Source organism: Cyclopterus lumpus, chromosome 19 (genome assembly GCF_009769545.1).
Source record: "Cyclopterus lumpus isolate fCycLum1 chromosome 19, fCycLum1.pri, whole genome shotgun sequence".
NCBI classification, from domain to species: domain Eukaryota; kingdom Metazoa; phylum Chordata; class Actinopteri; order Perciformes; family Cyclopteridae; genus Cyclopterus; species Cyclopterus lumpus.
The window spans coordinates 15,684,945-15,709,970 of NC_046984.1; the positions used below are offsets into that span (position 1 = coordinate 15,684,945).

A 25,026-nucleotide genomic window follows, 5' to 3' on the forward strand; every position below is an offset into this window, starting at 1 on the left:
ATATGAAGGGAAGAACTGACAATACAGCAGAATGCAAATGAGTTCCCCTTTTACATAACGTTTGGCAAACAAATCTATATTCTTTTCATTTCACACAGCTGTGAAAAAAGAAAAAGAAAAGAGAAATGGAGGTGTCGGGAGGTGGAAATATTTATCAGTGTCTCTTGGCGTGTGCGCTTATCTTCTTCGTAATACACAACCATCAAGTAAAAGATGGAAATTGCATATTGAAATCACTACAAGAGCAGTTATATTAGCAGCGAACGGCCGACATATAGAGCATTTGCATCTGTAAAAGAAGCCAACGACCATATCGGAGTGTCTTTGGTGTGTTTTTGCCTGTAAATCAGAGAGAACTACCTGAGACGCCAGCCTCCTCATGGCTTCTTCCTGACGTCGCCTCATCTCGGGGGTCCCGGGACAGCTGCCTCCCCCCAGGGTGCCGTGCGTGGGCTGAGGCTGAGTGAGAGGGAGCCCCTCTCCATCTGGACACAAGACAGCCCGTTTAGACTCAAAATAAAAAAGGTCGAGTACATAAAAGCCCTCTGATCGTATGAAAGGAGTGAGCGCCTACGTTTGGGCGAGGCCTGGGGGCTGTCGGAGGCGATCTGTCTCATGCGGGTGCCGTGGCAGCTGAGCGCCACCAGGCGAGACACGATGGCGGTCTTGCCGAAGCCGATGTTGCCCACCACCGCCACGCCGCGGTTGGTGCTGGCGTTGGGGCTGTTGAGGTGGGCGTCGATCTCCTGGAAGAGCCACTCGCGGCCCGTGAAGACGGAGTCCATGGTGATGCTGGGCACCTCGAACAGCAGAGGTTTGAGGGCGATGTCTTGAGGCCGGTAGGGCGCGAAACGCACTGGCGGGGTCGAGGGAAGGAAGAATTACATTTTACAAGCGAGGGTCTCCCCCCTTTTCTTGCAGTAAAATATGAAATCGGGCAAATTACTGTGTCTAAAAAGCCCAAATATTAACACGATAGTAATACTTTGGTGCATGATTAACACATAGACACCAACATATCTATGCATACACGTGTATTATTAGTGCACGTAGTTCTCATATACAAAAAAATACTTATTTTGTTGTTTAACAGGAACAAAATAAAAATGATGTGGATTTTAACATTATTATACACATATTTTCTGTTTTATTTTAGTTTGTGTAATTTAACATTAAAGATTGACATTACATAAAAAAAGGGTAATAACCTCGTGGAAAGTGCTCCCTTCTGAGATTAAATACATACTTATGGATCAGTGATTCCTACGTGGAAGAAATATGATTGTGCCTGAGGATTGTTTCAGTCCTTTTAAAAGACATACGGACAATAAAATGCAAGAAAATGTAGCTTAAGACCTCAAACGGGATGACTTTAACGATCCAGATTTGTTTGCTTTGAGCTAATTTTGTTGCAATAAAACAAACAACCACCGACTCACTGGAGGGAATTCAGTAAACTCAAAGTCCTCCAGAGGTTGCGCATCTTTTCAGCGCGACATACGGACCGTTAAAAGACTAACGAGGCCAAAAATGCATCTGATACGAACTTCTGATGAAGCCGTGCGATGAATTCAGTGCAAAATTTAGTCGGCTGCTTTCTGGGTGTCAATCTCACGGGCGCCCTTTTTTTTTTTTTTTTTTTTTTTTTAACTGATTTTTTTTTTTTTTTAAACAAGCTCTCTTCTTTGGTGTGTCGTTTCTTTAAATGGTGTGTAAGCATCTCGGCTAATTACGCACGATTGAGAATGTGAGTTGTGTGTGTGTGTGTGTGTGTGTGTGTGCAGCAAGCTTGGCGTGCCGCCTGATGCAACAAATAAAAGTTAAAGTAACTTACGTGACTGGGATTGCCAGGCATTGTTGTTATTAGCTGACGCTGTGACGAACAGAGAGAGAGGAGACAGACAGTGAGGACAGGAATGGGAACTGGCAGCAGTGTGTAGCTCGATGTAAATAAAAAATAAATAAAAAAGGTAAGCAGACAACAACAGCATCAGCACATCGTGATGTCATAAATATTGGGGAACCACCACACCGGGGTGGGGGGGGGGTTCGATTCCTAATTGAAATCCTTTGAATTACATTGAGCGTATTATTCCTGGACTGGTCTGGAAGGAGGAGGGTTCGCTCTTTTGGGAGAATCTAATTGGTTCCATCGCGCCGTGCAAGATCAATCAATCTCCATAAAAAAAAAAGAAGTAGTAATTCGACCCGTGGATGTGGATGTGGTGGGGGGGGGGGGGGGGAGGAGAGAGAGAGAGAGAGAGAGAGAGAGAGAGAGAGAGAGAGAGAGAGAGAGAGAGAGAGAGAGAGAGAGAGAGAGAGAGAGAGAGAGAAATCCAACACACACTGCTGCGTGTGGACTACAGGCTGCTAAAAGGTGGCCACATCTCTACACAGAAGGTACCTCAGGATAAGAGGAAAGCAAACTGTATCGTCAGATTTACACTTACGTATTTATTTTGGTTCCTAGAAAAATATTAACACAAAATACGACAGCTACCAGCCAGCAGTGGCTAATATTTGCATTTTAAGGACAGAGGAACTTCCATCATTCTGAGTTTTGGCACAATAACTAATTATAAACTACCATTTGAACGGCAACATGACCCTGAAACGGAACTTTCCAATAATTTTCCATTTAATCTCGAGTGGAAAACATTTTTTTTTTCCAGGAACCCTGACGATCAGTGTGCAGCGAGAAACAAACCGCTGATCGGGTGACGGCCGGCGAAGTAGTTCTTTTCACACCCTGCAGCACATGAAGCACACTGGGAGTCAGAGCTCGTGGGAAATATGTATCATACATTAAGACCGGTCGGGTGCGATGGCGAGAGCGCGCGGGATTTATTGTGTGTCGGCAGACATTTCTATACTGTGTGCAGGTACGGCGCTGCGAAATACATCAGGGGCCAGGAAAGGAGTGTGTGTGTGTGTGGGGTTTTTTTTCTGTAAAGTGGGCTGATAAGGAGCATGGCTACGCAGCATAAGGAGATGATATTGCGCATTATGCATCCTTTTACCACGCAGCACTCCATAGCTCCGAGAATCCTAATTATCAATGAAGAGAAACGTGATGATCCTTCTAAAATAATATCTTCTTACTTCTATGCAATCAGCAAAAAGAACCAACAGAAAGACCTGGAAGTGGCTGAGAAGCTTGTTTTCATACCGACTGCACGGCCAGCACTCGTTTCACTGCACTAAGCTCTGTGCCGCCGATGTAATAAAAGACATTTCATCCATATTCCCCGGTCAGATTATTCGAGTGAGCGCAAACTCAACACACAAACACACACACACAAAGAGGCAGAAGGCGACTCCTCTGTTCCGTCTAGAACTCACAACCTGATGTAATATTCTTCCAGTCGGGTGTCAGAACGACCCTGATGCAACACTGGTGATGGGAAATGCAAAAACAACCCAATGCTGTCATTTATAATACCGAAGGCCACTGAAGTAAGAGGCTAAATACCCACTGCTGCTCTGTTTTAAGTGCTTGCTAATCCAATTATCATGGGGGGGGGGGGGAGTAAAGCTCCTTCTCGTCCTCGACGAATTGCTAAACACACCGTTCGCAATATCGGCCCGCCGTACCGCCTGCGCGCTAAGTCGTGCAGCCGCCACACTGCTGCTCCACTGGGCCAGGGTCTTCCACTAAAACATGGCAACCGCGTTGTGAACGCTGGGGGCCGAGGGAGTTGTTTTCCAGGACGGCGAAAGTGTGTGTGTGTGTGTGTGAGACGGGTGGATGGCGGTCGCTCCCAACCCTCAGGCGACATCAAGAGAGGTATCGCTCCACCGCTCCTCGTCTACCACCGAACCCGCGATGGCCAGACGGAGCGAGACTCTCAGACGTTTTAATTATTCACCAGGTGAGGATGACTCACGGTGGCTGAGCAGCCTTCGAGAAGCAGGGGGGAGGAGGGGAGGAGAGGAGATGATGAAGAGGAAGAAGGGTCTGGGGAGCTTGGCGGCGGGTTATCTCAGGTCAGGTGACTTCTCTTATGGCCGATGTGGGAGTCAGTGGATGTGGGAGTTTTCTGTCTGACAACCAGTTAAAATCCAGTCTTTTCCTGCAACAGTGGATGCCGATCTACAGCTAATGCAACACCAAAAGCCTCTTACATAATTTCAGTATAAAAAAAAGAAGAAAAGAAGAGAATCTTATGTAATTTTCACAGTCGGAGCAGCAAAATAAACCTGAATGAGCTTATGGGTAATGTGTTTTCTTCGGGAAAACGTGCTCTAATCTTCCTTATGGACCCATTTAACACTCTGTTAACCGACTTCACCTGACGTGTTGCAGCCGAGCAACACGGAAACAAGCGTGTCAGTGTGTTGCATGCAAAGATAGTTTTAAATTTAAATGCATTTATCAGATTGCAGACAACAGATAAAAAAAAAGGTCAGACAGCAGATTGAGATAATCATCCAAAACTTGGCAGTTGACCTATAAAGAGTCACTCTGATGTGACAAAACTGATGTGGATCTGCAACTGTTTTCTTTTCATTATTCACATCATTCTGTATTTTTCCCACGAAAGGACCAGCACAACAATATCTTAGCCTTCTGTAGTCAAACACACGAATACATGCATTTGTTGGGGACTATTTTTCGCTGCGGATTAATACACATTTGGATGTGCGGGTGAGTGTTTACAGCAGCCCCGGATGTTGTCTGTGGGATCGACTCAAGAAATAAACTCCAGTGCCGAGGGTTCATCGACAACAATGGCGGCCTGTGGCACATCGAGCTTCTGGATAGACTCAGACAATGTTTCGCTTTCGGTGCTTTCATGGGATTTGTTGAAGAGGAGCAACATAAACAGCTTTACCCTTTAAATGTCTGATCAATTACACACACACACACACATATATATATATATATATATATATATATATATATATATATATATATATATATATATATATATATATATATATATATATATATATATATATATATATATATATATATATATATATATATATATATATATATATATATAGGCCTATTTTTTGTATGCGAGCAGAGGCAGAAAGACAGCGATGCATGGAGGAGGGGGGGGCGGAGAGCGACAAAGACAAAGAGAGAGAGAGAGTGAAGATAAGCGAGGGAGAGAATGTGTGTGCGGTGTACAGTTATGCGAGTGAGTTTGCGGTGAATAGATAAGGTGGGCGGTAAATCTTAGGAGGTAGGCAGGCAGGAGCACAAGAAGGTCCATTACAGTCTGACTCACTCTCCTCAAAACGGCAGCGCGGCTCGGGCCCCCGACGGCCGCTCGGCATCAAAAGAGGCAAACAACAGGAGAGAGAGAGAGAGAGAGAGAGAGAGAGAGAAGGAGGGGGGGAGAGAGAGAGAGAGAGAGAGAGAGAGAGAGAGAGAGAGAGAGAGAGCTGCATCTGTCAGCTGGTTGCCACCTGACCGACACATAACCATCCGCATGTGTCTGAAGCACCACAACCAACGAGCCTCTCTCTGTGACGCATCACGTGAAGCGCACGAGGCTACGGAAGTGATCCACGCAGGCAGGTGTGTGTGTGTGTGAATGTTTACATGGACTGTAAAACGATTTGAGAGGTCGGAAGACGAGAGAGCCGCCATATAAAAGTATGCTAATTTACCATAAAGGTAACCTTGGTCACTGTAACCGGTAACCGAGGTCACTGTAACCTTGGTCACTGTAACCTTGGTCCCCTTTAACCGAGGTCACTGTAACCTTGGTCACTGTGAGTGTTTTCCACTGTCCTATAATTTCATTATTAGATTCTTATGTTTATGTTTTGATTGGTTGGCGTGAGAAGGCAAAAGGTCAGCGGAGGTCACATAATCATGAATCCTCCTGTGGGGACCCGGAGTATAATATATATATATATATATATATATATAGGAATTTGTCCTCATGTGATCTGTGTTCTCCAAGCGCCTGGCCTTCGCTTCCTGTCTCTCCCGGTGAAACTGCAGGAGCAGAGCGCTCAGGGAGGCTCCGACACTGATCCGAGGAGGCAGAACGCATGCTAGGACGCAGTCGGCTGGCTTGTAAACACGCTTAGAGGAGGAGGGCTGAAACAAGTGGCTCTGGCAGTAACAGTGAGGCATTGAGAGGAGCTCGCCTTTTTCCCTTTCCTTTCTCTCTCTCTCCTTCCAACACTCTTCCAGTCAGCGGCCAGCTGCCTCGGGCAGGGGAGGTGTGTGTGTGTGTGTGTGTGTGTGGGGGGGGGATCCCATCGCAACTCAGCCGAGCACACTCTCGGCTAAGTGGGGTCTTAACAGGTGTTTAAAACACACGGGGACGCATATTTGTGTTCGCTCGGATGGCAGAGGGCCGCCATTACGGTGCTCATTACCGGCTAAGTGACTGATGGAAGAAGGGCGAGGGGGACACATAACGTTGTGACACGAGGCCACTTGGCCATGTGCGGAGAAGGCTGAGGAGATTTTGGAGGCGCTCGCCGTGTGCCACTGGACTTGGCACGCCGACTGTGGATGTTAAGCACTGAGACAGAGTTGTAGCTTGTGACACAACCTGACAAAATGCTCTTTATGCACTCCCCCACCCCCACCCCACGTCACACACACACTGCAGAGTCCACCACAACCAGCCCCGCGGCATCACTGACGTGGCAGCGCGGCTTTACATGCAGACGTTTTCCATTCGAAACGCGTCAGTAAAAAAAAAAAACAGTCACTGACGTTCATCTGAATTAAAAAAAAACAGAATAGTGTCCTATTGATTGCTCCTGCTACTGTGTCTGAGTAGCAAAAATGGATAATCGCAGCCCGACCTGGAACAAAACAGCATTGTTTCAAAGGGAAAGTATATGCAAATGAGGTTTGCGTAGGTCTTACATGTACAGTGTCTCAGCTTCTGGTTTGCAGCGAACATATTTTTTTGTGTAATTCGGGGCGTCATCAGCGGAGGTTTCAGTCGACGTGACGGGTATGGAGGGTCTGTGTGTGTATGTGTGTGTGTGTGCTGTCTTTATCTCGTGCTTACCTCTCAGGTCCTGCCCGGAGCGACCCGGCCCGCAGGTGGTGCTCTGTCTGGGCATGCGCAGCGACGTGCGCAACGGAGTGTGTCTCTGCTCATCCAGGTATGCCAGGTCCTCCAGGTGGGCTGAGCTAGTAGCTGTTGATGTGTGAGGAGATTTCAGAGGACGAGGGGAAAGAAAACAGACACTCAGCATGTGTATGAACACTGAGAGGCACACAAACAAACCATTAATATATATTAAAAAATATATATATAAAAATTTGTGTATATATAAATAAATAAAATTTAAAAAAAAATATATATATATATATATATATATATATATATAAATAAAAGGGGGCACTGGATGATACCAGTGTCTTGAGGCAGTTGTCAGGCTCCCGCTGTCATACCACATGGTTCTGTCCTAAAACTCCCTCCTCTCGGTGTCTGTCACGCGGCACGGCGGCAGATGCCATCAGGCCCCTCTCAGGATTAATTAGCTCCGCAGACAAAATGTCTTATTCATGGAGTGAACGCCGTCTGACGCAGTCTGCTGATTGTTTCGCGCCGCGCTGTGTCTTCGGGGCCGGTGAATGTTAAACGAGATAAGACGCCGGCGGCGCGAGTGAGCGGCGGACGTGATCCTCCGTCACACGTGAACAGAGGAGGCAACGATGAAAACCTGGGAAACTAAGGTTGATGGGTCGCTGTCGGACCGAGTTGTCAATTCATTACGTTAAGCGAAGAAGATTGTTTGTTCCTTTAAAATAAGCTCCCACAGAAAATCTGGTTAGAATAAACTCTTCTAATGCAGAGATAATGGAAAAGCTGCAGAGACGGCAATAGAATATTAAATTAACCACAAACTAGCTAGTTTGGGACTCTGTTAGGGAAATCGCTGAGAAACAATTTCCTAGGAACCTTTAAAAAAAAGGTGCTAAATTTGATATTAAGCGCATTAATATTGCAACAAACAACTATTGTCAATGTGAAGATGTCGTGGAGGAATGGCTGCAGAGAATGAAGTCGCTCTCCCCCTGTGTGTGTGTGTGTGTGTGTTGTAATCTGAAGTTCGGTTCCGGCTGCACGTGCACGTGAGAGCATGCGAGTCCAAGTGTGTGGCCCCACGTGCTAGCTAATCGTACAGCCGATAACGCCGCCCACGACTCACCCTCCAGTTGCCCCCTCAGGTAAACACTGTTACCTCCGTCAGCAGTGTTGCTGTTGTTTGCACCCCGTTAGCGCTGTTTGCACACCGTTAGCGCTGTTTGCACACCGTTAGCTCTGTTTGCACACCGTTAGCGTTGTTTGCGCACCGTTAGCGCTGTTTGCACCGTTAGCGCTGTTTGCACCGTTAGATATAATATTTAAAGAGTGCCGCCGGAGGAAAGCTCAGTGAAGTCCCGAGCATGTGTGCATGGTTGTGTGCGAGTCACCCGGGCTGCGGACCCAAAAAAATTAGCCACGTGGGTTTCCCAAAATGGAGATAAAAATGGCAGCTGGGAATGCTGGAGGCTTGGCCCTGATGGGAATGCGGGTGCCGGTCATCCAACTGGGCTAAAAGCGGAGAGACAGTGGAGGATATTAATCTGCTGCTAAAGCAAGGAAGGCCCTCGGGGCTGGAAAAAAAAAAAAAAAACTCCTTATTTTTCTCTCTTTCAACTGTGTTCGAATGTGAGGAATCAAATCTGTGTGCTCGTCACCTCTATCTGCAATGCAGCAGGCTGCCGGGGATCGCGTTCGCAGTTCCCCCGTGCCAATGCGCTAAGACGGCACACGCGGTGAAAAGGAAATAAAGGAGGCAAGAAAGAAAACTGTACGGAAGAGGGAGAGTGAGAGAAAGAAAAGTGGGGAAAAACTGTGCATCCCACAGCTCGGCCGCTTTGGGCGACGACAGCCACATCAGACACTTCCTGTTTCAAAGACACACGCGCGCGCACACACACACTCGAGGACGAGCTGGGCTGCGGTCCAGAGCCAGTCACAGCATCGGCCGGGGTGCCGACGAGTCATCTCAGGGAGGCGGCGGCTGCCGGTGCTCTAAACGCCTCTCATCTCCCCGAGTGGTGACTTGTGACGATAAATAATGGAGGTCCTGCTACTTAAAACAACAATATTTCCGGGGCGTTACACAGAGTGTATAAAGCAGGGGTGGGATAATCGTGGGGGGGGGAACGGCAGAAAAAGGTAAATCAATGACACTTGTCCGCCCACCGAATTGAGAAGTGTTATCTCTCGGTTGAGCCGTTATCCTAATTTAGTGAGTTCACTGAATAATCTCAGTGTCTTTTATATCTCTTTAGTCTGTGCATGAGTAGGGATCACACAATCTACAGGCAATTATATGGATTCTCCAACAAGGCATTTCTTTTAAAAGGATCAGGTGCCGATGGTTTTTGGGATATCTACATGCCTCCACACCGATACTATGGAGGGATTAATATTATTATTTTATTTGTGAAAGGGGGGTGGGTGGTGTGTTCAAGCTTAAAAAGGGGAAACTCTCTTTGCTCTTTAACCGGGCTGGGAGGGTTTCACAAAAGATAGTTGCATTATGGGAAATGTAGGACCTAGCATTTTGATAGCTTGACTTATATTGCGGACTACAAGTCCACAAGGGATCCAGGTACACTTGACCCCGCAAATCCAATTTATTAGATGTGTGAACCGTTTCGACTTTTTTTTTGACCTCATCTCATGCGGCTATCACAACTTTACTCTCATTGTAATAGTAATGGATTCCTTACTTACAACAACAAACAAATTAAATTCCTGAAGGGCTAGTTTATAAAACCTGAGAAAACAGGAAGACTCCGTCTCGGTGGCTCCTTCCTCCACATCCATCCTCGGCTCTACCAACGCACTGCCTTCATTAGGTAATAGAGGAGCCACCTCCCTCCTCGTTTCCTCCCCAGTCCCTCCGTTTCTCTCTCGCTCTCTTCCTCCACACACACACACACACACACACACACACACACACACACACACACACACACATCAAAGCCAGTCTCTCTCTGTCACTCTGAGGGATAGAAACGGTTAATGCCTTGGGCTTTGATGTTTCACTGCTGTGTGAGGGGAGCCAATCCTCAGCCTGTGCTCGCCTCCCATCCCTACATCATCTAATAACTCTTTGTGGAGGAAGAGAGAGAGAGAGAGAGAGAGAGAGAGATTACGAAACTCTGCTCTCACTCCTCTCACATATATCCATCTTCCCAACACAGGATTCCTGTTCATAACCAATTAAATTCATAAAGATAATATCTTTTTTCTTCTCGTTTTTTATCGCTGCCTCTCTCTCTCGCGCTCTATTTTTAATCTTCATCTGTGGCTGGTAGTACATCTTTAAACTCGGCTCCTTTTCAAGGTCTGGGTATTGAAGGGCGGCGATGAGATCGAGGGTGACTCTCTCTCTCTCTCTAAAAAAAATCGCCGGTCCTGCCAGAGACAGCGGTTGTCAAACAGCGGAGCGCGACCGGCATAAAGAGAGGGGTCGTAACCGCGGCGACGACAGGCACGTCGTTTAGTGAAATGTGTGTCCACGGTACGTGCGCAGCAGTGAAGTGCACGACAGAGCCCGTCGGCTGTAGCGGCCTCTCTCTCACGATGAGAACAATAACACAAATCGGAGAGCCGTCGGAGGGGGGAAATCGGCCTCAGAGTTATGAAACTCATGTTTTTTTTAAAACTTTTTTTTGGGAGCCTGAGAAACAGACATCAACGAGACCTCTGACAGCACCACAAATACCTGCTTGTCTTATGTGATATTCTCCTTTCTGAAGCCGTTTAATGTTTTTTCTTTCCGCTCCGTGGTTTTCCTTCCACACCGCAGAGTTGTGAGAGAAATTGCACCCCGAGATTTCAACCACTTTGAAATTTGAGAACAATAGTTTGTTTCCTCCCTCAATAATTAAACCGTGTTGTACAAGTGAAAACAGATTGAAAGGAGTAAGCTGCTTCATCCCAGATATTCAGGAGAAATATGGTCTGGAGCTTTGGGATCTGTTTATACCTGGCAGTATGAGCAGATTTTAATCTTTTGCTCCTGAATTGGTGGCTGACGTCCCAATAATTGACAAGATTATGTGATAATTATGGCAAAAAAATAAATAATCTGTTGCATAATAGAGAGGCAAAGTCACCCCTCCCATTGTTATTTCAGGAAGAAAAATATGCATGGTAGCCAACGGCGAGAGAAAAATACCTTTTTCTGATAAAAAATAATCTCTCGCCGTTGACTATCGTGCATATTTCATTCTGAAAACAAGGTCACATGGTAATCCACCAGAAAAGACTTGACCTCTCCTTAAAAAGGATTCTTAAAAAGTAGTATTTCTAGAAGATTACAGCTTCAATTTTTGTAAAAAAAAACAACAAAAAGAAAGACTTAACATCCAACCTGCAAAAAGCCCCCAAATTATCAATCCATTCCTCGACTTTTCTTCTTTTCTTTTTTTTCATTCGTGGAAACAGGATTCACACAAATGGGACTTTAAAAAAAAAAAAAAAAAAAAAAAGGAAAAGGATCACATCTCATCTCGGGAGGAAAACAAGCGAGGAAAGGAAGCTTGAAAGGAGTGAAGAGGGAGCACTCAAGGACTTTAAAAAGGGACTCAGAAGCAGCAGTGCAAATCCAATTTTTGCAGAATCGGTCTGCTGCACTTGTAAATAACCTTATTTCTGTTGCCTCCTTTTTGCACGTTGATAGGGAGAAGGGAATGGGAAAGAGGAAAAGGACTCACCGGCCACAGAGTTGGGGCGGGGCATGAGGTACAGAGGGATGGAGTGGGCAGAGTGGGAGGACATGCTCTCCAGGTTGCGCTCGGGGATTTTGTTGAGGCTGTAGGTGGAGGCGGTCATGTTTTCGTCCACCCTGTACAGGAACGAGTCCATGCCTGATTTCTGGGACTGCCACAGTTTCAGGTTCCCCCGGGAGCCCTCGCCGTACTTGCCGCCTCGCTCCATGTTCTCCGAGTAGCTGGTCAGCGTGGCTGCAACAGAACAACGTGGTCGTCAGTGTGCTGCATGTGCACGGCCGTGTGGAGTAGCCGGGTACGGGTTTGTGGTTCAGATTACGACATCTTGAGGTTCAACGGAGATGAGCAGCCATAGCTTTCTGTTTATCCAACATTTTGGAGTCTGAGCATGTACAGTTGACTACCTTCTGTACCTTTTTTAAATATATATATTGTTTACAGTCATTTGGTTTCTAGCTTTATCTGCTTTTCAATACAACTTGAAATCCCCCCCAAAAAAATGTAAAGCTTTCACCGAGATACATTCATATTCTCGATATACAGTCGTGCCCATGTGTACATTGAAAGGGCTCGAGGTTGTTCAGAGAGATCTCACCGATGATCCCGCTGTCCCTGCTCTCCAGGGTCGAGGTGGGACTGGTGACGGAGCCGTAGGCGCAGTCCTTGTTGCCGGCCTGGCCGGGCATGGCAGTGGGGAGGGTGGAGCAGGGGCTGCCTGCAGGGGGTGAGGCAGTGCTGCTGGTCAGGGTGGAGCACGGGCTGATCCTCTGGTTCTGGCCCTGGCAAACACACACACACACACACACAAACACGCTTTGTTTGGTTCTAATAACTAAATCAGAACACACGGCTATAAAGTCAAAAGAACAATGTTTGAACTTTTCATATCAGAGTCATATTCAGAGCAAAATGTCACTTCGATATTGCGGTTCTTAAAAGCTCCGCATGCTGCCTTCATGTCGCCAGTCCTTCAAAAAGGATTTTCTCTCCCACACGGAGACAAAAACACACAATTTGTAGCTTATAGTGAGCTTCGCAAAACACACCCACCACTACAAACCCGAAACAGTGTACTTACACACAGAAAACAATGATAATTTCTCCAATAATGTTAATAAATAGCACCCGTAACACCATAGAATCGCTTTGCAAAGGCACGAAATAAAAAGAACAACATTGTAGAGTTTAATCCACACATCAGGGATGCAAGCGGCAACATCTTAAATGCAGGAAAACAGTAATTTACCCCTTTTTTGGGAGAGAAAAAAAAAAAAGGGGAGTGGCATTTCCAAAATCAGATTCGGATCAGTCCCATGGCACATGTGAGGTTGTGTACTGTAGTTCTTCACAAAGTGTATTTAACTTTAAACGACTACTATTATTTGGATAGAGCTAAGAACACATCTTACCTTCCTCGACAGACACATTTTCATGAATATTGTCCTCCCAAAAAAGAAAAAGGTGCTGAAATAAAGCACTGAAAATACATTCTGAGGGACACACACACACACACACACACACAACAATAATAGTCTACTGCATATAATCTGCTGCTGCAAACACCCACAGATGCACTCGCACTCAAACATCCACACCGAAGTGCAGCGTCCACGGAAGTGCAGAGGCGCAAGAGAAAACAGGTTGGGGTGTGTGTGTGTGTGTGTGTGTGTGTGTGTGTGTGTGTGTGTGTGTGTGTGCGTGGGTGCTCAAGGCTAAATCTAGTCTAGTTTAATCTGCGGGAGGAAGACTGAAGGGACACGCTGAGCTAATACACAAGCCCACGCACGCATACACTCGGGAGAAAAAGGCTGCAACGAACAATTATTTTCATTATTGGCCGATCCGTCAATTACCCGATGACGGGCAGCGCCTCAGAGGAGAGGTCGTGGGGGTCAATCGATCACGGAGCCGGCGGTTTGATCCTCTGGTCCACGTGTAAAAAGTGCCAATTCTCTGTGTGTGTGTGTGTTAATGTAAAATGCTTTGGTATAACAACCGTTATTTTTAAGATAAATGTTTTCTTAATGATTGAATCACTTCAATCCAATCCAATTGTGTTCATTTAAGTTGGCCTGTATTATATTGAGAGGTCTATGGTTTTTCTAGCCCCCTTATAGAAAAATAAGAAGCAAAACATCAACCAATAAATTGAATTAACGCCACTTAACACACCTTCATAAGCTCTGTAACGTGTGCAAAGCTGCACAGAAGCAGGAGCTGAAGTGTTTGAACTATAAACGGTGACGTCTGTAAACGGGTCGCCACGCGGCCTCTGCTAAGCGTTTCGTGAGCCCGCGACCGGAGATCGTCGCGTTTCGCGGGAGCTTGACCCTCCGAAGCCGATAAAAAAAATAACGTACACAAGCACCACGCCGCTATCTGCCGGGGCTAATGAGCCGCACCTCGCGTGGGGGGGGACTCGACCTCGGGACGTCGCGCGAGGATTGGATTGAACTCGGCGCCGCCGCGTCTATTCGGGGGAGCTCGGAAAGGCAATTGACCGGGTTAAGGTCACCTTGTTCCGTCAGCTGTCGCGGCCTCGCTGCAGAGACGCCAGCTACTGTCGGGATTCAACCGTGTCAAATGGAAAATGGTGGATTGGTGTTTTTACAGAAGAAAAAAAAGCAAAGATAACCCCTCACTTAATGCTGCCTGGCGTCTTTGTTAATTAACCACAGTATTAAAAATGGTGAGCAAAGTGGTTGTGACAAACAGACTTTCGGCATCAGTCATTGTTCTTTCTTTTTCTTTCTTCCCTTCATAATTTTTTTTTTTTTTTGCCGGTTAATGAATCAAACGAGCCGGAGAATTTCTGGTGCAGATATGTCGAATAATAACTTCTTTTTTTTGCACGGTGTCCACGATGCAGCGCGCGGGGTGCTAGCGTTGAGTCACATCTCTAAAAAAAAAAAAAAGAGCCGCTTGAATAAACCTCTCTCGATTTATACACCTCCACTGCTACAGCGGCACTCGCATCAAGCTCAGGCAGTCCATCAGGCTAATCGCTTATCCACACTGCTTTTAGTGCAGACTCATGCCTAGGCCGGTCTCCAGCAACAGGCGCTCTCTCTCTCTCTCTCTCTCTCTCTTCCCTCCTCATTTTTATACTCTCTCTCTCTCTGTCGTTTTCTTTTTCTTTTTTTGGGGGAAATCATGCCTGTCAAAGCAGGTTTGGGTAGAGAAACCAGGGCACCTGCTGCAGTGCCGAGAGCCGTTTGTTGCACAACTGCCAAATTCACAAATTGAAAGGTTGTGGTGCAGGAAACAAACCTTGAACCTGCCTCAACTCAAGGAAACTCAATAGGGCAATGTTTATATATATATATATCAATCAAAATAAATGATTTAGAGCATTTAAAAAAAAAAAAATGCAATTAGACGGGTGAGATATCTGACGCTTTATGGAGAAGGCATTCTGAATCTTGTCTTTTGATCTGGCAAACCCTGACAGCCAGAGATCTGTCAAAAAAACAAACAAACAGGGCGCAAAAACACAGATGCGATGAAGATAAACGTCAAAAACAGATGGAATCAAGACGACTTTGGGGTTGTTGTTTTTTTTGTTCCAGTTCCGGAAAGCGAAGCGAAAGAGCGATTTCTCTCGCGATGCGAAAAAGGTGTCGGAATCACAGACACGGTGAGACGATTTGATAAGGACGAACCGATAACGACGGCGTGAAGGGATGTAGGAAACTGAAGCGCCAATCGTGCATCAGAAATCTGACGTCTGGAGGAGGTTTTTGAGAAAAGATAACAAGACAAAATAAAAAAAGGGATGAGGTCTCTCAAAAAAAGTCCAGTTTTCACGAGTGAGAGCTGTTTACCTGTCTCGCCTCGGGTTCCTCCATGCTGTACTGGGTACCGGCTGGCCCCTCGCTCACTTTGTCTCCCAGAAGGAAACCCAGGCGCGTCATCAATGTGTTGGCCGCCTCGTCCACCGACGGAGGGGGGCCCAGCTCATGGCTTGACTCCCCTGCAGAGGCAGAGAGGAGGGGGAGGGGTGGGAGTGGGAGCGAGAGAGAGAAAGAGAGAGAGAACAAATGTGTGTCAGTGGTAGGTAGGAACAGAACAGCGGCTCCTTTTTTTTTAACCCCGCGGGAAAAAAATAAAATAAAACATTCTATTAAATAACTTCTCGTCCGCCACCTCTTCGTCCCGGAGACAACACACCCGGATACAGAACACACACACACACACACACACACACACACACAGCACCTGTGCTCAGGGCAAACAACGTGAAACACCCTCACCTGAGTTTTCCCCGTAACTCAGAGCTGCGCATTAAAAGGCACGCATTAAAAGGCACATTCCACCGAAGCCGGACGTCTCCTTACGTGAAGTTAAAAAGAAGAAGAAGAAAAAAAAATAAATAATCCCTTCAGAATCCTTTTTTTCCCCTCATTTAGAACAAGAAGAAGAAAAAAGCCCTCTTCATACAGCGGCTCCTTCCGCAACCACTCATCAGATACGCCCTTCACCTGCACGTATGAGCGCATGTGTGTGTGTGAGAGAGAGAGAGAGAGAGAGAGAGAGAGAGAGAGAGAGAGAGAGACTGTGTGTGTGTGTCTTCTAAAAAGACAAAGTGGGTGTGTATCCACCTCTTTATCCTGTTTACAGAGACTTCTCTCGCTCTGAGGAGAGGAAAGAAAACACCAGGGTGAGTGTGTGAATATCAGATGCTCACAAACCACAAACACACACAGACTATCTCACACACACACACACACACACACACACTCTGAGGGATTGCAGTCGTCATCTTTGCAGGAGGAACCAACTAAATAAATGACATCATCTCGTCGGCCTTCTACCTGGTTGCTCTCCACCCATAACAAGCCCTCACTGGTGGTGTCATGTTTTTTTTAATAACACCTGGCTATCATGCCCTCGGGGTGCCCTAAGATATCAATTTCACCTCATTCACCACAGTGTCACTCTTCGGGGGGAGCTTGTGCTTTCACTAATTACTCACTCTCTCAACTAGCCAGAGTGAACTTGTGTTTTTTAAAATGCAAACGGCTGTAATTGGCCGAGACAGTAAATGGCATTGAAGCCAGCGGCACCAGCTAGCCGGTGTTTAAATAAACAGCAGCCAGACAGACAAGAGCGGCAGAGCCGGTTCTCTCTCTCTCTCTCTCGCTCGTTCGTTTCCTGCCGGGCAGGTCGGACCAGATTGGCAGGTAGAGACACGAAGTCCTGACTGACGACCATTAGAAAGTCCCAGCGGCCAACACCACCTCTCTGAGACAGACAGCTCGTCTCTCTCTCTCCCGCGTTTAAAGACTCACAGACAGACGGGGCGATCTAAAAGCCTGGGCTCATGCACGGACCCCCGCTAGATTGACTCCCAAGTACCTTTGAGCAAGTAAGAAAGACCGGCACCTTCTGAGGGAGGAGAAGAAAAAAATGTGTGTGATCACGATGTGTTGCCGAGCCTCAATAAACAACAGTCGCAAACCAATAATGAGGTAATCACAGCGCGCATTAGGTCCGAAAAATGCTAATGTGCGAGCCGTGATGAGATGGATACAGCGACTTAGTGAAGCAGCTGGATATAGAGAGCAGAACACGTCTACGAGGGTGGCCTCCAAGGTCACTGAATCCCCGAGCATCCCTCGAGGAAGAGGGCTGAATGCAGAAATGGAGAAGATGTAGGTGAATGGTATTAATGTTCCACCTCCCTGCAGTTAATGTCGCAGGGGATGGATAAGACGTGCGGGAAAACTGCAGGTGAACAAAGGCACGAACATCTATCCACTGGCCCATTATATATATATATATATATATATATATATATATATATATATATATATATATATATATATAAATAAATGGATATATAAATCTAAATTAATATATATATATATTTGCCTGTGCGTCTGGACATGTAGGCAGTGAAGGCTCCCACAGACTGGGAGTAGCAAGCAGTGAATACATTAGCACTGATTAGTCAACTGCTCCTGGAGGGTTTGCGGCTGTGACCGTGATCAAACGGGGGGGGGGGGGGGGGGGGGGGGGGGCCTCTGCCTCTCTCTTATCGTCGTCCTTTTCACTCATCTCTTTGTTCACTTCTCTCCATCCGCCTGCCTGTACCATATCTGTTTGGTTCCTTTCTTTCCGTTTGCCTTCTCGGTGTCCCAGCCAGCTGTCGGACAACGCTGTGCAGGGGGGGCGAGCAGTCTGTGCTTAAAAAAAAAAAAAGAATGCAGGTGGGAGCAAACTCTCTAATCTGGACGCTGGAGGTCACAGTAACTCCCTTTGAGCTAAACATAGGCAAACCTGTTGTGTCTTTAAACAACACACACACGCACTCTAAAAACAACCCTACGATGGAGTCAAACACAGCTACTATCACGGAGCTGTCAAATACAATTTAAAAACAACAACATTCATAAACACCATTGTACATCCGTTTTTCACACCTTCCTCAAAGTCACCGATGCTACTGAGCTCCTATCAAAGGGGATATGAGCACTGCCATGTCGTGGCGTTTTGATTCATTTCCATTCATAGCGCTTTTTGTTTAAAAAAAAACAACAAGATATCACGAAAGCCACCGAAAGGCAAAGAAACATCGAGATCGCTTTCCAAAGCTACGTGTCGTCATCGGTAACCAGACGCTCGCCGAAAGAGGCTCATCGGGCGCTCGTCATCGCAGTGGGAGCCTTAATGATAAAACTTTAAGAACATACTTCAGATTTTGCATCAGACATCCCCTACCAAGACACACACACACACACACACACATGTGCGCTCCTCTACCATTGGATTCCTGAGCTGCAAAGGAGACAGATGGTTGCCATAGCAACTATCTTTGCGCGCAGCTAGGAATGTGTTTCTGTGCGAGCGCATCCGTTTTCTCCCTCGGCCGTCCACAGATCTGCCGGCCTCGCGCACCGAGAGGAGGGAGGGGAGGGGAGCACGTGTGCTGCAGGCAGGGGACTGGACGGCACAGGAGACGGTATTAATAGGTCCGGGGCTGCAGGTGAGATGGCACATACCGCGTTTGGCGGCTCTTATTTCACCTACACACGTTTAACTTTCAAGTCCACAGAGAGAGCGCACGCACGTACGTATTTACCCCGCGAACGACTGGAAAAACCGAAGCTTATTTATAGAAAAAGGTACAAGACGAGAGAAGGCTCAAGAGAAGAGGTGGCGCATCTCTGTGTGAAAGGTGCAAATTAGCTCGCACGGTAGCCGTTGACAACCAGAAGGAGACGGGTAACCAGGTGCATTCACACCTATTTCAGAAAACACAGATAGGCATGCACCGGCAAACACACCGCGGAAGGAACACCGGCGGCCCGGAAAGCGAAACGCGAGAACAGAGGAATGAATTTCACATTCTTTCGTGTGATCGTATCTATGCAACGACAATTTGAGGTTTTATACATGTTATTTCACACGAGGACAGTTTCTCCACAACACTTTGAAAACATGTTTATTGGTTGCATTTAACTCATTTTAATTTGACTTTTTAAATGTTCGCCATTGGTCTCGTCTTTCGCTTATATTTTATATTCATGGGGTGTTGTTTTAATGGTTATATATTACCATTTCGTTGTGTGTGGCGCTCCCCAAATCCAATTAAATTCCAAGTTTTTTTGCTTAGTTTTTTGGTGTCTGCTCCGTAAACCACGTCCCCAAACCAAAAAGAGGGACATCTGTGTTTAAAATTGTTGGTTTTTCGTGATGGTGTCCCCAGTGTTTACATTAATTCGTCAACATGGCGCCAGTACTCCATCTGCGTAGACGTAGACATTGTTTCCATACCACTAATGAAACATTAAACAGCCTGTAAATGAACCTCAATCAAGCACCGACACCCGCCTCCCCCGTACCGGCTTCTTTCTTCACATCTAAAATAACACCGACTACACAAAGTATGACTGAGCATGATGTAATTTGGACTTTGACTCAACTCAAACTCAAACTCAACTACATATTGAATAAACACCGCGATGAGAGGATTCTATCCGCATGCGCCCACAACAACCCAGTCCGGGAAGCTCCCGTCAAGGAGTTTGAGCTCCGACACCATTAGCAAAGCTTTCACTCTGATGACATGAAAGGACGACGACTTTACAAGATATTCACAAACCGTATATAGATTTTTTACGAGACCACAAATCTCTTTGTGGGCCATTAAAAATAAAAAAAATCAGCCGGTACCCCCGACCTGCTCCCGGATGTCAGCGGCAGAGTGCTGCCGACTGGCGCGCGCTCGGATGTGTAGGTCATCGCCCTCGTTAAGAGCTCAGATGTCCATCTGTCCACCTGGGACGGCGCGTGAGTCCAAGAAAATCTCATCTCATCCTCCCCCCCTCCCCGGTTTCTCTCCAGCTCAAGTTTGTTATCGCACCGACGGAGAAGAGAATTCCTTGTCGCAATCAACTGTTTTCCGGCCTCGATTGGCGCTCGAGAGAGAGAGAGAGAGAGAGAGAGAGAGAGAGAGAGAGAGAGAGAGAAATGTCACATCTGCAGCGGCTCTTGGCAGCTCATCCCCAGCTGATCGGTTATTTCACAGTTTATTTCACAGGTGTGATGCAAAAATGAAGCCAGTTACCAGAACTAGTCTTACCTAACACACTATTTAGACTTATATAAAAATAAATACGATAACAAAAAAAAAAAGAAGTGTATTCTAGCCACCTACTTAAAGCTCCCATTGAGCAGAGACTCAGCAGAAGAGGCTGGAAGCACTCTTTCCACCATTTTTCTCCTCTCTTAAGTTACACAAGTTGAGTCATGAGCCCTCCCCATCACCGCATGTTTTCATCCGGGGGGGGTTCTTTACAACGTCCTTTACGGGCCCGCCGGAGGTCGAGCCGACGAGAGAGGGTCAGGGAAACCAACACCGCACTTCTCAGTGGGCAACAGGAAGTGGAGAGGCGAGATGAGAACGCAGATATACCAGAAGAGAAATCTCAGCGGAGCGCTATCCCCGAGTGACCTGCTTTACCGCGCGGGGGGGGAAAGACAGATAGAGGAGGGCGAGGAGGAAATCTGGACTGTGCACAGGATTACCGAGCAACCGCCAACTGTGATGTTAACAGGAAGGCAGCGGCGGCTCCTAAACAAGGCAGAGTGAGGGAGCAGCGAAGGGAGGATTAAAGCGACAGGAGGGAGTGTGTGTGTGTGTACGCTGTGGGCACCAGCAAAAAAAAAGCTATTTCAGAAATGACCTTTCGCAATGTTTTTTTTTCCGTCTTCGCGTGCTGCAAAAACTTGCCCGATATCTCTGAATCTCGCAAAAGAGAGGAACCGACATGCAGAAAAGTAACACGGCTAAAATGAGGGGTGAGCATTGGCCAAAAACAAACTTACCGGGGCAGTATGTGTCCAGGTCTGGATTCTTGGCAGTGGTGGAGGTGTGTGTAGGGGAGCCAAGCTCTGATTGTGGAATGCGAGGGCTCTCCACAAACTTTGCTTTCCGCAGAGGGGCTGGGAGCAGAAAGCGCACACACACACATAGAGAAAGGAGAGGACGACATGCACACACACACACACACACACACACAGAAACACACACACATGTATACACAGATCAGGGAGATGGAAGAAGACAAGAAAGAAGAGGAGTGACAGGGACAGGACAGAGAGGGAGAGAGAGATAGAGAGCTTATGAACTTGAAGCAGCACACCGATAACATGACTGAAACATCCTGAAGGCTTTCTGAGAGCAGCTTCGGTCAAATTAAGCCTCAACCAGCCACGGAAATGGCTTCTTCCGTACTCAGAGTACCAAAAAAAAAGAAAACGAGATGGACCTTTAAAGCTGAAAAGATGGAGAGAGAGAAAGAAAAAAAAAAAAATGCTGTGTCTATTTGTCCGGCGTCATAATCACACCAAGAATGCAAATGAGATCCATTTTTGGAATGTTCTCTCGCCTCGAGCACGAAGTCTGAGACATCAAACGAGTCCCTTAGAGAGAGAAAGCCGGGGGTGGTGGTTGTGACACGATCTTTTTCTGGGTTCCTACCCAGACCGGCTGACGGTGCCCCGTGAGTGCATATACGTCGAGGGCAATCGGGCACACTTGCCATGTAAGATTCATTCAAAAAGGCCACTTGTTACCCAGAGGAACAGCTGTGCCGGGGACACGTACTGCGACGCGCAGCAATTTACAGACATAATTCAGATCCGAGTGTGACCTCCAAAAGCTTTACTCGGCGTAAACAAGCAGGTTTTTCGGGATATCCGAGCGTCTTCTTTCTGACGACGGCTGCGGTCATCGAGTTGGACGCCCCCCCCCCTCCCCTTCCCGCGGAGGAATTCGGGCTAATTTCAAACTAAATGGAGTACATTTTTTTTTGCTTGTACCTTGTGTGGGCAGGATCTGAGCATAATTTGTTCTCAATTGGTTAATCTGGTTAAATGAGGGTTTTAAAATAGATTATGTTCTGTATGCTGCGACTGTGCGGCGGTTCCTAACCAGAGAGGTTTCTGTTACAGCCAATGTAAGTAATGCGTGCGTGCGTGTGTGTGTGTGTATAGCTTGAGCATATTTGAACTGCATCGCTCCTCCTAGTTTGAACACGAGAGCTGTCGTCTAAACGTCTTCTTAGCACAGAAACAAACGTGTTTTTCACATCTTAATATTAGACTTATTCATTTACATCGTCAACTCTTAAGACGGACAATATTTGGCCATTTCTGACTTGCATACATATATCGTCATACTATTTTAAATGGGCACTGAAATTCCAGGCACTCAAATTCCATGCATGTATGTAATGTTTGCGTACGACCGTTGTAATAATTTTTCTTTACAGTGAAACTGGTTGAAAAAACGACGCATCCGCCCTGATGAATCTGCACAAAAAGCAGATAGCATGACCGTCAGTTCAAAGACCGCTCTGCCTCGTGCTCAGAGAAAATGACTTCCCTTCAAATGCTGGTAATCTAGTTGGGCTCAAAGGGCTTTATAATATATATATATATATATATATATATATATATATATATATATATATATATATATATATATATATATATATATATATATATATATATATATATATATATATATAACGTAATCCTTCCTTTTATCGCTGGCCGCGTGAGGCCGTGCTCATACAGTCGGGCACAGCGGTGCTCTGAGCTAAATGGCTAATCTAGGACCATAAGTTAGCATTTTTTGGTTGCATATCATCCTGATGAGGGGCGAAGCATGTGCGACGCACATTTCATGGGATTCGAGCCGGTGGTTGGGAGAAAGTTGACTCATTTCACAACAACCGGGTGACGATAATAAGACTCAGACACAAACAATAATGGGAATTCATTCACTTCGATGCGCATCTTCAGCAAAAAAGGACTTGTCCAACGTCCCGTGGACCAACTTTCCACCGAATTCACAAAACACACAGTCAAGCGAACAAAAACTAAAATATACTTGGCGGCGAGAATAAAGAACTCCTTCAGAGCTGTGTGCGTGCGCGTGTGCGTGTGCGTGTGCGTGTGTGTAAAGGAGATGCTTGCCACACGCGGAGTGCTAATACTGTGCTGGTACGATCTGGAGAGGACCTGCTAATTGACCACATCTAGGAAGTGAGCCAGCACAGATGCCACAGTGAGAAACTACAGCTGACAGCCAGGAGGAAGAAGGGAAGTTAATTCTCCACTGGATCAGCCGCCATGAAAGAAACTGGAACAGAGACACTTCATGTAGTCTGAGTGACTTTAAAAAAATGTTTTACTTATTTGTAAGGACTTTGAACATTTCTATAAAATGAGTTATTAATTCAATTATTTAATTAATGTATCTTTTTTCCGTTCAAAAGGTTTCAGCTCACATGAGCTCACACACACACACGATGACTTACACGACCTTCAGATGCAAGAAAAACAAACTAAATGAAATCAGGCCAGTATATGGTTCCATATACTCATTTTGTTTATTTACTTTTTACATAGTTTATCTTCCTAATTTGACTTCCAAAACATCCCCCCTCCCTCTTCTATGTCTTTATGAAACAAGACTTCCTGCACCCTTGACCTTCAGGGGAAAAAAAAAAGTTTTTACCACGTATAAAACACACCACCACTAACATACTTCAAAAAAAAGCTTGTTTTTACACATTTCTAACAAAGCCTGTTGCTTTTCTCTTTCTTCTCGTTGTTAGCTACGCAGGAGGAACCATGAAGCAACAGAGCCCAAAAGTTACAGTAACAAACAAGGTTTCCCTTTCAAACCGCAGCCCGGCCCTCTGCTTGGATAAGCCTGCTCTTGCACCCGCGGTGCCAAGCTTGCAACAGCTTGCACAAGCTCGTTTACGAGCTCCACGGAGACGGTGACGCACCGAGCTTTCACGGCGTGAAAACGGCGTGACGGCAAAGAGCATCCGCAAAAAAAATTATAAAAGCCGGCCCCCGGTGCTGAAGACCACAGCATTTCCCCACAGAATATCAGTTTCTGGATGAAAACCAGGGGTGAATGGGAGATTACGGTTCCTTTTGTCTCCCCGTTCTCACCTCTATAAAATGGCGAAGTGAGACTCTTGTCTATCGGAGTAAATCCCCCTCCACGGCGGCGGCTCCGGGAGACATTTAAATCCCGGGGACTTCTCTCCTGCAGCTCCGTTGCCGGTGTGTGCCGGGCTGAGGATGGGTGACACCGTGATGGATGGCGGCGGGGCAAATCCACTCCTCTAATGAGCTTATGAATAAATATCTCTGGTCCGCGTGTGCAGATGCACGTGGCCGCGAAATAGATATTTGCAACGTGCATCTGGATGTGAATATGTATGTACATGATGTGAGATTAGAGGGAGAACGGAAAGAAAGAGAGAGAGATCGGCAACAATGGAGTTTGAATATATTTTTTTAAAAAGAAAGAAGCTGATCTGGTCGGCGTGTACACACAGAGCCTTTGGTGAAATCATCAGCGAGAGAGAAAGAGAGTCAATATTGTGATTCAAAATCAGGTGTAGTGTTTATGAAAGAGGCGCGCTTCTTTTCAACACCACGGTTCCCCCTTTCCCCGCAACCTGGAGGTTACAAGAAATAAAAAGGACAAGATCTGAATATGAATTGGCGACTCTAACAAGCGATGCACAGTTTTCTCCTTCGGCCGTGCGCGCGAGAGAGAGAGAACGGCGAGCGAGTCGAAAACGAGACGTTTCTGTGTGCGGAACCCCGCCGTCTCGGTTTCATACGACCTCAGGCGCCCACACATCCATGCATTAACATAAACACACACACACACACACACACACACACACACACACACACAGTGTGGTTGAGGACACGCACCGCCCAGCTGTCTGCAACCAAAGCAGAGC

At 46.4% G+C, this 25,026-nt stretch overlaps 1 protein-coding gene across 2 annotated transcripts in view; it reads right to left on the reverse strand.

The window, feature by feature from the left end:
- The window catches only part of tanc2b (tetratricopeptide repeat, ankyrin repeat and coiled-coil containing 2b), a 112,805-nt gene that overhangs the window by 17,584 nt on the left and 70,195 nt on the right, over positions 1-25,026 (reverse strand). The window contains exons 5-12 of one of the 2 annotated variants that reach the window (XM_034558353.1): positions 21,068-21,184; positions 15,559-15,707; positions 12,330-12,513; positions 11,720-11,968; positions 6,999-7,130; positions 1,835-1,873; positions 575-856; positions 361-485 (exon numbers count right to left, since the gene is read on the reverse strand). In XM_034558353.1, coding sequence (XP_034414244.1) covers positions 361-485; positions 575-856; positions 1,835-1,873; positions 6,999-7,130; positions 11,720-11,968; positions 12,330-12,513; positions 15,559-15,707; positions 21,068-21,184 — 1,277 coding nt within the window. Of the gene's footprint in view, positions 1-360; positions 486-574; positions 857-1,834; positions 1,874-6,998; positions 7,131-11,719; positions 11,969-12,329; positions 12,514-15,558; positions 15,708-15,987; positions 16,221-21,067; positions 21,185-25,026 lie in introns of those variants that run through there. The other variant, XM_034558354.1, reaches the window with a different exon arrangement.